The 16,865-nt window shown below is 37.3% G+C and overlaps 2 protein-coding genes across 2 annotated transcripts; one reads left to right on the forward strand and one right to left on the reverse strand.

Annotated features, from left to right (window-relative positions):
• The first annotated feature begins 4,209 nt into the window (after positions 1 to 4,209).
• On the forward strand, positions 4,210 to 7,932 carry LOC147853375 (protein trichome birefringence-like 11). Its single transcript, XM_087332830.1, has 5 exons — positions 4,210 to 4,334; positions 4,574 to 5,482; positions 5,718 to 6,107; positions 6,615 to 6,773; positions 7,070 to 7,932. The coding sequence occupies exons 2-5, from the start codon at positions 4,692 to 4,694 to the stop codon at positions 7,371 to 7,373; spliced, it is 1,644 nt and encodes a 547-aa protein (XP_087188956.1). The 5' UTR covers positions 4,210 to 4,334; positions 4,574 to 4,691; the 3' UTR covers positions 7,374 to 7,932.
• A 388-nt stretch (positions 7,933 to 8,320) lies between these two features.
• On the reverse strand, positions 8,321 to 16,568 carry LOC147853376 (uncharacterized). The gene is made up of 8 exons (XM_087332831.1): positions 14,736 to 16,568; positions 13,658 to 13,886; positions 13,426 to 13,527; positions 12,704 to 12,808; positions 12,435 to 12,635; positions 9,617 to 10,087; positions 8,832 to 9,220; positions 8,321 to 8,607 (listed from the first exon to the last, which is right to left on the reverse strand). Exons 1-8 carry the CDS (start codon positions 16,526 to 16,528, stop codon positions 8,322 to 8,324), a joined length of 3,576 nt encoding a protein of 1,191 aa, XP_087188957.1. The 5' UTR covers positions 16,529 to 16,568; the 3' UTR covers position 8,321.
• Between the last annotated feature and the right edge of the window lie 297 nt (positions 16,569 to 16,865).

The raw sequence follows: 16,865 nt of genomic DNA on the forward strand, positions 1-16,865 counted from the left end.
ATCAACATATGGTTACATGTAACTACATATTAATGGAGTCAATAAGGACAAATATAACCCAATAATGTGTATGCTCATAATGTAAACCCTCAGTTTCTTCTGTGAAGACTTTCAACAACTTGTAATAAGGTTCAATAAATATCGGTTGTGTGTGTTGGTCATGATGATCTTTTATTGAAAGGGCACATGCATATAAAACACAATGAAGTTTTTTTCCATACTCATTGAAGGAGTCGACACGCCCTTTTACTCATGTGTCTCACATGTAGTTAGCTCTAGTTTTTTTTAGGGAAAAGTACCAAGATACCCCTGGAAGTTTGTCTATTTACCAGAATGCCCCTGGAAGTTCCAAATTTACCAAACTACCCCTATGTCCAAAAAAATACGCTTTATAAAGTAATTATACACTCAAATCTACAAGCCCTATTTACCAAAATACCCTTAAACCTTAACTTACTTACCATAATGCCACTATATACCTATTTTGACCAATTTATACCACTTTTATTTTTCAAAATACATCATAAATCAAACTAAATTATCAAAATTATATTATATATCAAAATTTTTAATTGAAAGGTCACCTTAAAATCCAATTCTATGAATTTAGTGTAAAATCATGAAATTTGGTTTAAGATGACATTTTAATAGCAAAGTGTTATGTGAGATTTCATTTAAAATGACATTTTTGTAGCAAAGTTTTTCATGAGATTTGGTTTAACATTTTGGCCGCAAATTGTTTGTGATTCATGGAATTTGGCTTCAAGTGGCATCCCAATGGTAAAATTTGGTGTGTGATCAAATGTTTTGGTTTTAAGATTAAATTTTGGTCACTACAATCACAAATTTTGGTTTTATGGGATTAAGCCAGTATAACTTGGTGTAAATTCATAGAATTGGATTGTAAGGCGACCTTTCAATTAAAATTTTTGATATATAATAAATATACTTTCATTAATTTAGTTTGATTTATGATGTATTTTGAAAAATAAAAGTGGTATAAATTGGTCAAAATAGGGCTTGTAGATTTGAGTGTATAATTACTTTATAAAGTGTATTTTTTTGGACATTGTGGTAGTTTGGTAAATTAGGAACTTCCAAGGGCATTCTGGTAAATTGAAGGGAACTCGGATGCAGCCGACAGGGCTCGCTCAAAGTTTTTGCTGAAATGGGGTCGCTCTCCTATGATGGTTAATTCAGCGTCTGGTCCTAAATGGAATTACCAAGCACCAAGATGGTTGTTTCCGCCATTGGCTTCGTTGTGAATATGTGGTCACCATGGTGGTCACTATGTAAAAAGAGGCAGTGGGTTACTCTTGTTGTAAATAGTTAGGTGAGGATTATGCTGTTTTGAGTATGGCTGTTCTTCGATGTAATTCTTTTGCTAACTAATGGGAAGTAGTGTTTTTTTTGGAAAAAAAAAAATAGACAAACTTCCAAGGGTATCCTGGTACGTTTTCCTTTTATTTATTTGTCTAGTATCTACTATCATATTCTTTTTGTTTGTTCTTTTTTCCAAAAAACAAAACTCCTTTCCATTAGTTATAAAATTTTACAGCTAAGATTGTTATATACAAATCCCAAAAGGGACTCGATATTTCTATCTTTTGTGGAGGCCCATTGACTCAAGAAAGGGAGAGGACGTCCATTGTTGGATGAAGGCTAATCGTTGTCTTTCGGCTCCATTGGATCCACCCGTGATTCTACCGTATTGGCTCTTTAACATGACTACAACTACCATCATATTCTTCATGCACAATAAAATATTCCTTTATCGCCATGAATAATGTGAATTTAACCAGGCACATATTATCAATAGTATACATTCTCTTCATGTTTTTCTTTTTCTTTTTCTTTTTTGCTTTAAGGAGTATGAATGTCTAGTGCACATATAATTGTACGAATTTCAATCTGTGTGTGCTTGTAAGGTCTAATTGGAACTCTAGTCACTTTCGCAATAAATCTGAAGTTTCTAGCAAAATATGATGCGAGAAAAAAAATGTACGATGTCTCTTGATGCTTTAAATTTAGGTTTCTATGGCCTTTATCACAACTTGCCTACTTCTACATGTATGCATTCTCCGCGAACTCCTATCAGAAAATCTACATACCATCTACTCACTCATAAAAAAAATAGTTGGGAGAGAAACAGACAATATAAAAGCTTAGGTAGATATGATGAGACATTTACTTGATTAATAAGTATATTGTATATGCGTGTACGATGAAGGGTAAATAAAGTGAAAAGAACAAAAGAATACCCTAGAGAGGGTTCGAGAGTTCTAAAGATATATAGACAAAGAATTGTGGTATTTAGAGAGAGAGAGAGAGTGTGTGTGTGTGTGTGTGTGTGTTGAGGGGATAGAGGGTAATATTTTGGAAATTGAAAGAGAAAAGAGCATACTAAAGTTTCTAAAGAGGCCAATGTGGCTTGTAAGACCAAACCGACATTCATATTTATGTTTTGTTTGCTTGTTCGATAAATGAAAATGAGCAAGTGCTAAATAAATGTAAGTAAAGATTGATAATGTCGATCCATCCCAAGGGCCCATGAAGACCCCTTTGTGATTGGGATTATTGTATTGTGTTTGATGGGTTTGAACCCAAGCCTCATATGCTTCTCAATCATTTTAGAGTGAGTATGTGATTTTGGAGAGAGTGAAGAATGGACAAAAACTCAATCGGTTTACATTCTAAAACTAGATGTTTCTTTTTCGTGAGATCCAAAGAAGATCAAGGGAATACCCATAAAGCTCAAGATTTATATATGGCCAATTCCTAGGTTCACACTCCTTTACTGCCTTAACACTTTTGAGAAATATAGAAAGAGTAAAGTTATTAATAATGCTTATTGATATGAAAGTAAATCAGACTTTGTACATGAAGGTGAGCTAAAAATAATAAGCCTTTCCAAGGACATGTTACAAGTGGAGCCTTCTATTTGTTGACATTATGCCCATAATAAACTAACGTTTGGATGATAAGTGATAAACATTGGGCTATAAAATGGGCAAAGAAAAGAAAGACAAGATAAAGGGAACTTCACTCTCTTTATCCCTACAATAGAATGTCATAATGATCATTTTCCTTCGTAAAAGGAGGCCTACCTTTCCTTTGGTTTCCTTTCTAATATTGAACAATTGACTTGTTTCCCTTCTAATCTTCAATAGTTGACTTGTTAGAGGCTAAAACATTATATCTAGGGGTTTTAGCATGTTGATTTAGTGAAAGCATCGATGACATTGATAAAACCACCATTATAAGAACAAAGGTGCTGCAAGGTGAAGGAAAGTACAAGGGTAGTACACCCTCTAAATATCCTATATGCTTATGAGCCTATATCATGCCTTACTATTGGCCCTTGACTAAGGATTTGTGTATGCTTAAAAAGCATAGGTAATAGAGGAGCAAACAATTGCAAGTAAGTGCTTGCAAGATTTCCCTAACTTTTTCCTTGTAGCATTCAATATCATGAGCTCTTGTTGACAAGAGCTAGGTGTATGGCATAGTAGACAAACGTGAGGGAGGGCAAGTGTCGATACTCAACTACCACATGGCCTCATTGTTAGGATTGTCTTTCAATAAGGTATGATATCGTTTTCAATGCTTTGGCATTGGGATCATGGAAAGCGAACTCAGTAAATCCAGGTTTTAGAATAATACCATTTGACTCTAAAGTTCCAGACTTAAAAATAAAGGAAAAACAAAAACAAAAAGCAAGCAAGCTCAGGCAATGAACTTGTTGCCCCAGGACTTGAACCGCGAGCCAATTGTGCAGCGGGTCACGAACTGTTAACAAGGGGGGGAGGGGGCTCGCCAATATGACGAGACGAGCGAAGAATTTCGTAAAAGCTGGTGGGGGCGGGCGGTACGGTGTCAATGTACCACAACATTGCATGGTAGTAGTTATGGACAGGCAAAGGCTCTCTTTCGGTCACGATATGTGGGTGGCAGCCACATTCTTTTTATACGAATACAAACGAATGCATATGTTATCAAAACATTCTTATGTTTTTTTTTTTTAACACTTTTTACCTTAAAATATTTTTTACCTTATAATAAATAATGGATACCAAAGTAATGGTATTTACCATAGTCGAAAGATTGAAGCATTCGCGAATGCGAATGCGAATTCACGTATGGTACGTATGGTTCATACTGTGGATCAGTTCCTTGTGTGTGAATGGTGACCCATTCCCCTCTCTCTCTCTCTCTCTCTCTCTCTCTCTCTCTCTCTCTGTCTTTCTGTTTTATTCAACACTTCTTTCCATTTGGAAAGAAAGAAATAAAGCAAGAAGAAGTTACTGAAACAATCATCATCACTATTCATGGAGGTATGTGTGTGTTTTGTGTATAGTATTATTGTATTCAATCCTTCTAACAAACTCTTTTTTTTTTCTTCTTCTTCTTCTTTATTAGGTCTTATCCCCTGTCTCCTAATCTCAACTCAATCCCTTCTTCCTTCTCCTTTCCATGGATTTGAATAGAAGCAAAATATCAATCTAATCCTTCTTTCTTTCCTATTTGATTGAATCCAATCTTTTCTGATGGCTTCCATCCCTTCTCTGTACAGCTTGATGGGTGGAATCAGATTCTATCCTTAGCTGCTACTACTACTACTACCACTACTAGCAGAAAGAGTCTATGAATACAGAGATAAAAGCCTGCAGAGGCCCAACAGAGCCCCCCACATGGGTCCTAATCCTACCAATACTACTCAGCACACCCCATCCATACTCCCAAAATTCTTCTCCACCTGGGACTTGCAGATCTGTAGCACATCCCTTATATTCTTCTTCTCTCTGATCGTTCTCTTTGTTTGCTTCATCTACTTTGATTTGACCCAATTCTCCTCAACCCTAGGTGGAATCCTCCTCAACACCAACATCCCTACCATAAGAACAATCTCAGAAAACCTAGGCAGACATGAGAATGTAAACCATCTCTCTGATACCATTCCCGCTCCGCAGCCGCACAAAATCATAGTCAATAAGAGTCCTACCATCACTACCAACACTACTTTGGGCAATCAATCCACAGAGTTTGATCATAGAGTTCCCGGCGATTATCCAACGCAGTTTCCTAACAGCGTCGGACAATCAATTGGAAACAAGACCGCCTCGGACAATCAATCCACATACTTTGATAATGGTGTTTCCCACAATCAATCCACATATTTTGATAATAGTGTTTTCCACAATCAATCCACATACTTTGAGCATGGTGTTTCCCACAATGATCCGACATCATTTCTGAATGATTCGATCGCCCTAGCCGACGCCAGACCCGGGTTTGGAAAAACCAGAAGCATAGGTGGATGTGATTTATACGATGGTTCGTGGGTTCGAGACGAGAGCTACCCTTTATACTTGCCGAACTCGTGCCCATTTGTTGATGGGGGATTTAACTGTCAAGTGAATGGGAGGCCAGATGAAGACTACCTCAAGTGGAGATGGGAACCCTCTGAATGTGATCTACCAAGGTAACACCACAAAACCTACTTTCTGTCTAATTGATAATCAATACCACTAGCAAAATTGATAATCAATACCATTAGCAAATTTGTAACTTTTACTTTGTAATAATTTAGTTTAGTTTAGTAGAAACAGTATCGTCAATGAAATTGATAATCAATACCATTAGCAAATTTGTAACTTTTACTTTGTACTAATTTAGTTTAGTTTAGTAGAAACAATATTGTTAATGAAATGTTGTAGGTTTGATGGAGAAAAGCTATTGGAGAGCCTAAGAGGTAAGAGACTAGTCTTTGTGGGAGATTCCATTGGGAGGAATCAATGGGAATCTATGCTTTGCCTTCTAGCTGATAAGGTCAAGAATAAGACACGAATCTATGAAGTCAATGGAGAACCGATAACAAAGCACAAAGGATTTCTTGTGTTTCGGTTCGAATCGTATGACTTCCACATCGAGTATTATCGGTCTCCTTTCCTTGTGCCACAAACTAGGCCACCGAAGGATGCCCCAGACGGTGTGAAAACCGCTTTGAAGGTCGACACAATGGATTGGACCTCGGATCGTTGGGTCGGAGCTCATGCCATTATCTTCAATGCCGGACATTGGTGGAGCTATGAGAAGACCATTCGAGGGTAAGCATATATCTCTCTTTCTATATAGTTTTTGCTCAAAATCTCTGGTAACATATAATATGCACACAATGCAACATCACAAAACAAACACCTACACTTTGGTTTTTATACTATTGATGTTCAAATCTCTTGTATATAATATGCACACAATGCAATATCACAAAACAAACACACACTTTGGTTTTTATACTACTAATGCGCACTTGGAACAAACAAATGCCGATATAGTATATGCACAATTAACTATCTTCTCATAGTGGCCCACAATACAACACATCATACACACATGGGTTCTTTTAGGAATGCATGATATGTACTACTTGTGAGGCGAAAAACCCACAACCAAAGTTTTCAACACTTGGAAGCATTCGAAGCATAGGTCACATATATCGGAGACTAATCGAAAACATGTGTGCATAGATCATCAGCAAGTGCGCACATAAGCCTAAACTGGAAACCCTAGTCCCTAAACCTTTATTGAATGGTGGATTTTGTATGTTTAAACAGGGGATGCTATTTTCAAGTAGGGGAGCATGTGAACATGAGCATGGATGTGAAGGATGCTTTTGAAAAGATGATGCACACATGGAGGCATTGGGTGGCCACTCATGTGGACCTTACTAAGACCAAGGTCTTCTTTAGAACTTATGCCCCTGTTCACTTCTCGTAAGTTTCTCTCTCTCTCTCTCTCTCTCACACACACACACACACACACACACACACACACACACACACACAGAGTGTTACAAACAATTGCATTGAAGGAACAATGTTGACATATGTGTTAATTGACAACCACATCCCAATCAAAATTAATTAGATAGCTCAAATGTCCATGCCAATTTATTTGATCATTTTCATTTTCATGCAATTAGGTGTATTGGACACAATGTTTACATTACAACTCATCCTTATCTTTTATAAACATGTTGAGTGATGATAGTGCATGTGTGTGCCTGTAGTGGGGGAACATGGAAGACAGGTGGACAATGTCATACAGAGACCAAACCATTTGGTTCAAACATGACATTCGAAGGGGAGCCGTGGACAAATAAGGTGATCATTCGAGAAGTCCAAAAGCTTAAGGGAGCCAATCTTATTGACATCACTCACTTGTCCAACTTTCGCCGAGATGCACATCCCTCCATCTACAATGTGGATTCCTCGGTTCCACGTTCCATGAACCGTCAAGATTGTAGTCATTGGTGTCTACCTGGTCTACCTGACACTTGGAATGAACTACTACTTGCAAACATATCCTCGTGAACAATCTACAAATTTGACAATCCTCTCAATTCAATGGATCCTATACATATGATCTTTGGCACCTTGAGCATCCTCTCTTATCATTTATCATGGAACATATGGACTAAATCAACCCCTTAAAAACTTCATGAAAGATGAAATTCCAACGATGAGAGCAACATGCTAGAGGTATCGGATCCTAGGGCAATTACTGAATTGGGATGTTTCCCCAATTCTCTATGGAGTTAGCAATGAAACCAACTTCACACCACCAAATGTTGTATAATGAACAAAACCACATGTGAGCATATATTCTTTTTTATGTAAAAAAAATAAAACATCCTATGCAAATTGAGGATACTTAATTGAGATATATAGTGATGAGTAATGGAAATAGAGAAGAATGACTTTCTACAAAAAGCAGTGGGAGAAATCTTTATTAGTAGTAAACCTATGTTAAATGTATAATATTTCACGTGTATGATTGAGTCGTGACAGCTCGTTCCGGAGCAAGCCACCTTTTGGCAGGTTAAAATAATATCACTATCCATTTAATTATCATTAAAGCTATTCTGATACAGTACAATAGTAACTGAAGCTTCTCATATCAATGTAGAGGATTATATTAAATGTGAAGATTCTTGAGTATGTTCCAAGGAAACTAACAGTAAACAGATGTGAATTAGAAGAGTATTCTCTAACCTTTTGCTTATATTCTAAGCAAAAGAATTCATCAACATACTGTCTTCCTTTTTGTGGAGTTGAAAGGTTGTTTTACCTTTTTTTTTGTGTGTTCAAGGCAAAAACAATGCAAAAGCAAGTCACAAAACCCATGTATCATACACAACTTGCTTTTTACAAGGTCTGGTTTCATGTAGTACACCTTAAGTGATTTGCCTCGAAAAAAAAGCAAAACCATTCATTCATGGATAATTATCTACATTTTATAAACTAGTTAAAACCATTCATTCATGTACATGCTAATGCTTGTAGTTCTTTCAATGGAGTGCCATGACTTCCATCATTTTCATCAACAGATGGAATATTCAGCTGAAATTCTCTTGTTTCAAGCACCTCCCGAAGGGGATCATAATCACTAGAGACAACATAAACCTCTGGGTTTTCTTGCAATGCTTTAGCTACCTGCTTTGCAAAGCACACTTTCTGGTTCCAAGAACCAGTCTCCCATGCTAGTCTTGAAATGAGAGCCCCATTTTTCCCTTCACACAGTTTCTGGAAAGCCATTTCAGCAACCCTGAAAAACATGAGCAAAGAATAATCAAATTTTTAGAAATTTTATGGTTACAATATTGAACTCTGATAGTGCATTTCTTCATCATGGGTTTAACTCTACGGTAGTGTGTCTAATTGTTATCAAATTGTTAGATTCAATGTGTCTAAAAATCATTCATATTTTGATTCTGAGATCATTATAAACTATCATGGCCATCTACCATTTTCTCATAAAATGGAACAAACCTGGAGTCTCCTTTTGAATGGAAAGCTTCAGCTATCTCCACAAGTAAAGGAGGAAAGACCGAACAGTTTAAAGCTTGGTTGAAAGCAAACTTGGCTTCTTCAATTCGGTTGGTTGTAAGAGAGACTAGTGTCAAATATGCCCATATTTTGAAGTTCCAGGGATCCAATACATTCCCTTCTTCAAGAGCAGCTTGTGCACTCTCCATGTCACCTTCTTCATAAAACACCATTCCAGCTATAAGCCAAGAGCTGCTACTTGGATTCTTTGCACAAATATCAACAATTATTTCTTTTGCTTTATCAAGATGGTGTTCATGCAGATAGCTTTTCCCTAGCTCCAACAATCCAAACATATATGAATGCTGTTCTTCATCATGGAGTCGACGCATCTGCATTTCACCAGCATTTAAAAGATTGATTATTATTGTTTTTTATTCCAATTTAGCAAAGTATATATATCTATTTTAGTTCTTAATGCACAAAGATACAACATAGACATGAATAAATATGCAAGTTTAAATATTTACACAACTTTGCAAAACAGAAAAGAAAAAAAGAAAGGAAAAGCGTTGTTATTTCGTCAATAATCATTCTTGCTCACCATGCTCACAGAAAATTTCAAGATGAAGATATAATAAATATATAAGCTAAAATTCTCAACATACACGCATCACGAATTGATAGTTCCAGTTTCAAAGGTATACCTATGTTTATATCTGAGGATAAGGAAATAATTATGTAATCACAGAAGGTATGTATGATGCATGGTTATGATAAACTATTACCTGCTTGTAAGCATCGATGGATTGCTGGAATGAAGCAGAAAGGTAGTGTATATGGCCCAAAAGCATCCATGCTGTATCTGCTACTGCTTCTCCAGCATATGAAGTAATTACCTCTTTGATCAAATTCTCAGCATCATTGTAATCACCCAACAACTGCTTCGTTCTTGCTAAGCACAATTTGAATCCAATATCACACGAGAAAGAAGCATGTTCCAAAGTGAGAATTGTTTGAGCTTCCTTGGGAAAATGAAGATCTAGCAATAGTAGGGCTGCATCAATGTAAGCATTGGATGGAATGCATGACTGATGAATTGGATAGGACAAACTAAATGCATGTTTCAGGAAACTGGAGGAAAGTATAGTAGAGCTTCTATCGTTCGAACTAGAATGCAGATCCTCTGCTCGTGTAAAGCAGCTATTTGCTTTGTCCATCTGATTGTTGTCAGTTTGCTCACCAGTAGAAATAAAAATCTTTTAACAGCACCAAAGCAAAAAGTTAATATTCAGTTAAAGTGTCTCTCTCCAAGGTATGATCAATAACTATAGATCCATTTAAATTCCGACCAAATGCATGTAGACTCATGCCTAACCAGAACCATAACCTTAGACGAAGTCAAGGATGAAACATGACAAAAAAAAGCCATTTTCTATGCTGTTTTCAAACCAAAATACTCAGCAGGTCATAATGGAAGAGGGTTGAGTCAAAGGGGAAAACTCTGTAGTATTACTTTGTGGATTCTGATAATGCTTCTGATATATATCGCAAAAGGAAATCAGAGAATGTATGGCCAAAATTAGGAATATTTGTTGAATACTAAACTACGGTAGCATGGTTTTGATGAGCAAGCATGATGTTTACTGAAAATGCAACATGGGTTCTCCGATGAGTTTTGGGTGCAATCTCGGGGTAATGCTAGGGTGCTCCCTAGCCTACTAGAGTTTTTCTATGCACAGACCATTTAGAAGATTTCATCACGTAAGTGGCACAACTTGAGCAGCTTTTAGGATCAACATTAGGAAATATTTGGTTATCCTGCTTCTCTCGAAGATCATGTGGTGCTCTTCTCATAGGATGTCAACACTTGCTAGCACTCACTTCACAGTGTGTCACAATTTTCATAAATAGATTGTTTGAATACAGGCAAACCAACTAATGATCATCAAAACCAAATATGGCCGTGAGTCCACAAATATGTGCCAGAAATAGAGGACACGGGATCCATCACCTAATGATCCTAGCTTGGGGATGATAGCAGCAAAATACAGTGCACAAACAAACGAAAATTCCGCTCTTGTAGCTGGGCACACAACACACAAATAGTATAAGAGATGGAATGTCGTAACACTACTTGAGCTACACACTGATGATAGGCTCATGACAGACATTGAATCATGCCTTATAGATGCGTCACAGCCATAAAGGAGGAGAATACAAAGAATAGCAAATTGCATTAGTATTACAATGTTACAATGACATAATCCCAACATATTGGGATGTATACAAGGAAATGACCGAACTCATCCAACCACAGCTTCTCAATCCCTTGCTATTTAATGAGAGAATGGAAATTTCCATTCCTAAACTTGTAATCATGGTCATGAAATTAAGAAAGGAGGTTGGGAAGCATTCTACCTAATCAGGAAACCAAGGATGCGAACCACCTCATAGTACGATGTGAAGTTTTTGCAGTCATCTGACAATTTTCAAATCCAGTACTGCATGCACAAGGGTCACCCAACTAATCCCAATTGGACACACCAAGCTCCGCTAGGACCAAGAGGAACAAATGTCAGTTCTCAACCAGAACATTCAACATGGGTTACCAATATATTGTGCAATAGCAATTTGTAGTGCAAAGAGCCCACATCCACCGGAATCACAGGCTCATCTGGCTTGTTCCCGAATCAAGGCATTTTTCACCCGAGATTCACAGTGCACACCTCACTTCAGAAAACTCTCCATCTTAAAATGGCTCATGTTTGAGATCTTTCAAAGGCAGAAGTTTCGGTCCATCTTATTTTGGATGTCCTCCAGGATCAGATGTATTCATTTGCTAAGTTGCATTGGCAATTTCAGCCAGTTAAAAGATGCTATATCATTCTCTTCCTCTCTTCCATAGGCCCACATCTCCACTGACAGTGTGCTAAGGAGTCACCATTGAACGATCAGAGAAATGCCAACAACTGAGAGCACAAGTAGTGGGTCACAAGGCACACTGGCCATATTAGTACCAGATTATGGATATCATTTATTGCCATGTACGATACACTTGAGGACACCCAGATGCAATCGGTGTACTTCATTGCCTGGCTCAAACACACCAACCATCATCAGATACCGTATCTTCTCATCAGCACTCATAACATATATAGCACTTATGCACCTCATGCTTATGAAACATCTCAAGATTTACTGTCCAGGTTAATACCAGCTCATTCATTAGGATCATTATCGTGGATCTTTAGGAAACCTAGAGCATTTATTTTTATTTTAGTATGAATAACCTGTGGTCACTATATTTGTAATCATAAATTTTCTTTTAGGATGCCTCTTGTTAAAATCAAGAGTCGACAGAAAAATTATCAACTGCATACACACTACTTGAAATATGCAACATCCAAGGGCAATAATATAATTGATGTACATTTCTGACTCTACTAGATGAAATGCCATTTTATGTGAAGAATAAGAATGGCATGCTAATGCTAGAAAGGCAGTTTAATGAAAGGAAAAAATCACATGTTAAATAAAACGCCTGGATAAACTGGACACTTTGATTATATTTCACATGGAATCCTGAAGCAAGTAATATTTTACCTGGCCTAGGAGTACCCAAGCAATAGCTTCTTCCTGGGAGTGCAGTTCTATTATCCTAAGTAGGAGTACTTCCGCTTGAACATAGAATGATCTATGCCACAGTAGGCATGCTAATGCCAACAAGCTCGATACATGATTTTCCTCTATGTTTATGGATTCCCTAAAACATTCCTCTGCTTTTCCAAGTTCTTTATATTTTCCCTACAAGTTCACTTCTGTTCGGTGAGAAAAGAATTAAAATAGAAATTGAGGAAAGATTCTATACTTACCCTCATACAAAATAATCCATATTCAAGCCAATGATCTGGACTCAATTTGTCTTCAGATAGGATTTCTTCATAGCATCTATTTGCGGATAGATAGTCACCATCAGCCTGCTTAATAATAGATAAATTTATAAGCATACAGTGAAATGGAACATGCTTAACATCAGGAAAACAAAATCTGAATAAACTAAGAACAAGAATAATAAAGGATTGTAACCTATGTCGAAGGCGAACTTGGAAACAAATGGGGGCATAAACACAAGTGTGGAACAAACATTTATTGGAATCTACAAGTAGAACTGTTAAAAACAATGACCGCTACAAACCCATCATCGTAAAATAAACTTCTTAATATAAAATGAAATGTAGAACAATCTGTCAAAACATGACTCTTAATTTGATAAATAGAATGCTCATAATGTTTTGCTTTTTCTTACAACATGTTGGAGATTCATCTGATTTTTGTTTTACGTGTTACAGATGATTGTAAATGCTCTGAGGTAGAACTCTTCTCGAAAGGAGAATAAATTTCTTCTTTTATAAAACCCTTGTTAAAGTTTCAAGCAAATCTAGAGCTCAATACATAAAACAAAGGATATTGAAGGACCTGTTTCGCTAAGTTTTCTAGATCTTTATGACTCTAGATGAGAAATGTAAAGAATATTTTACAACACTGAGGAACAAAAAATAGTACCAAAAATAGTATAACACGATAATTTACTAGCCTCATATTCATCTGCCAGTTGTCTCAAGTGCTCGGATGTATGCAGTCTTTTGGAGGCTCCTGTTTCCAAGCCTTCTGAAAAATTCAGGAAAGCTTCTCTCCTCTGCCAAGATAAAAACCAAAAGTTAAATTTGACTTGTTCATAGAGATAGATACCATGACCTATAAAATGTTTCATTTTAGGATCCATCAACTAAAGACATTTGATTCCTCTTTATAAATGTCGTAATCACCATTGAGTTTAGATCCTCAGTGGACTCCTTAATCACTTTCATGAGTTGCACATAAAGAGAGTTGTAAAAGACAAAGAAATTATCCTTTGTTTCTTCATTTGCAAGCTTAAACTTTTCTGAAGCAATCTTTAGAACCCTTCCTTTCATTTCTTCCTTTAGGTTATGCCATGTTCCCATTTTATGCAGTTCTGTTGAAAGCTTTATCCTTAACTTCTCATTATATTCAGCCCTAAAAGGAAAGCCCCAATTCAATAAGTGAAAACCATCTCATGAAAATAAAGAAAACATATCCTTCGATCGAATATTTCTTCATTATACCATAGAAAGAATTCAAAGAGATTATAAAAATATTGTTAATCTTATACAGGACAAAATAGTCAATACTGAAGAAAAAGACAACACACTGATAACAACTGAAACAACTCTTATACAGGACAAAATAGTCAATACTGAAGAAAAAGACAACACACTGATAACAACTGAAACAACTCTTTACTAACAGACAGCTGGAGATAGACAAGCAAGTCAGAAACCTGTGCAGAGAGTGAGAAGATGAATAGGTTTCCTGACAGATGCAATCTAAGCCTCTCTGAGAGTGGACCTCGAATTCTAGAGCTACATAAGGCCTTGCATCTATTCAGAAAAAGAGAAGGATATGTTTGCCATTTTCTATGAAGAGATTAACCTTTATACTGTGCACGATTTGGAATAGAAATAATTGTTCTAATACTCGCTCCTCACATCATGCCTATGACGACCTTCGGGAGATCTCCTGATCTTCCTCCTCCAAGTTAAATTCATCTATAGATTTTTCCGAATCTGAGAGGCAAATTACAAGCTCTTTCTACATGATTCTTGTTAGCTCCAACAGAGTACATGGCGCAGTACTCTTATGAATTGTTTCTAAATTATTTGTCTGTATATACCTGCATATGTGTCTGAGAAGATATGTGTCCACATTTATATGGTATCATGTATATTATTCAGAGCAAAATTTTCACCTGACACTGAAGTTCCATACTGGTAGTATGAAGTACTACAAAAAAGAGAGAATATCAAGAGCAAAAGTCATTCTCACCTGTTACTCCAAAAAATTGTAGAATTGAAATCTGATGCATTGTCTGAAATTATTTTCTCTTGCAATGACATGATTGATTCTGCTGCTGCCTTCACAAGAGCTCGAAACTCATTTACAGCAATCTTTGACCTTTCATCGAACGTTGGAAGTTTGGGCCTTATAGTTAAAATTTCTTTCAAGTTAACTGTGGGCTTCAGAGGAGGTACCCAAACTGGCTTCAGAGGCCGGTTTGTACTAACGTGAATAGACAATTGTGGACAACAACTTTTCCATGGGTTTGTCATACCATTATCATCATCACTACCAGATATCTTTCCTTCACCATTCTCACTAAGAAGTTCTTTTTTCTGAGTGTACAAATTCACTACACTTGAAATGTGTGTTTCAAAAGTTCCTTCCTGGAGTAAGGAAGATAGATCTATGCTGACAGTGAGATGATCCCTTTGAAATGGCACAGGTTCAGAGCTCGAATATCGGGCAATTTCACCATGCCAAGTCTGTTTCTTCCATATTCTCTCTCTCAGCTCTAGCACTCCCATACTAGGCAGGAATCGCTTAATACTTGCACTCCAAGTGATCACAGGTTCCATTTGAGGTTGTGAAGAAGAATCTGAAGCATTCTTTGAGCCATCTGGATCTTTCATTATTTCAAGTTGTGTTGTTTCATCTTTTGCATCATCTATCCCTTTCCTAACTTCAAGCTGCATTGTTTCAACTTTTTCATTAGATGATGATGAGACACTGTCTTTTCCATTAGATAATAGCCCACCTTCATTAGCTCCCTTTAAAGAGACACGCCCACCATTGATTCTAGCTATGGAAATCTTTTCCTTCACTTCTTGATTCAAATCAGGAGTAGATTCCCACCATGATCCAATAAAACCCGGCATTTCAAATGCCATAGAAAAACTTAATAAATTGTTAGATGTCATTTCTGCATACTGGGGAGGAATCTTTTTCACACAGAAGTCAGTGAATTCTAGTATCATACCTCCTTTCCGCTCTTCCTCGGAAAGGATGGGGATATCAATAGAGATTTGCACCTTTATGAAAGCTCCAGGAAGAAGAAGAGGTGGAGTTTCTTCAGCATTATTCCCTTTTTTCCCTTTTAAAGAAGCAGAAGAAGCATTTTTCTGATCTTTCTTAGCATTAGGAAGCTTGGCAGGAATATCAGGCTGAATCCATTGAAGCCCGAAATCTCTTTCTAATACAAGATTTTCTGAGAAAAGAAGCTCCGAGAGGTCAATGGAGGCCTTTCCGATGATGTCTTGAGCTCTTCCTGAAGGAGAAACCCATTGAAGCGAAACCACGAGGGGGTCAGTGACGAGGTTGTGCCAGAGGACGAAACCAGAAGGTCTTACATACTCTGACAGAGCTCCAAACGCAAAGCTTACAGAAGGAGACACAACACTAGGGTTCGGGCTAGGGCTAGGTTCAATGTTTATGTTAGGATCAAGTTTGGGGTCAGATTTGTCGTTAGGGTTACTGTTAGGGCTAGGGCTACTCTTAGTTTTAGGGTTGGGGCCTTGATCAGGCTTACCTTTGATTTTCTTTTTATTTCCAGAGGTTTCTTGGGGGATTTCCGGCGATGAAGTTGAATCATTGCGAGGTGAAACAGGATCACAGAAAGAAGAAGAAAGGCCATCTTCGTCTTCCCCAGGGAAATGAACAGAGACAGCGGCTTTGCTTCCTTCTGATGAGGTGTCTGCAGGCCATAAATTCTCTGCAGAGGCAATGGAGACCTTGAAAACGCAGAGCCTGGGCTCCATGGCTGCGGCCTCCTCCTTCATCATCGCTTCGTTCAGCAGAACGATGTCTGTTTTTTCTGTTATTCTTCTTCTTCTCCTTCTTCTTTCTTTCTCTCTTTCTCATAAAAAGCTTAATTAACTCTTTTTACTCTATATCTATAACTTTCTCTCTTATAAGAAATTTTTGAGCACTCGTTCTACTCTATATCCGCATGAAGAGCCACCGGATGCTCGCGATCTCCGGAAACTTCTATCGGATCCGGCGAAACCGACACCACCGATGCGTCGGGAACGTGCCGAAACATCTGCTTCGGCTCTTGAATCACACAAATCCGACATCGTATGAGAAAGAATGAACCAACGAAAGACAGAAAGATATACA

The sequence above is a fragment of the Azolla caroliniana genome, unplaced genomic scaffold, assembly GCF_043228905.1.
Source record: "Azolla caroliniana isolate FFs.n. ecotype wild unplaced genomic scaffold, voAzoCaro1.0.p SCAF_17, whole genome shotgun sequence".
Lineage (NCBI taxonomy): Eukaryota > Viridiplantae > Streptophyta > Polypodiopsida > Salviniales > Salviniaceae > Azolla > Azolla caroliniana.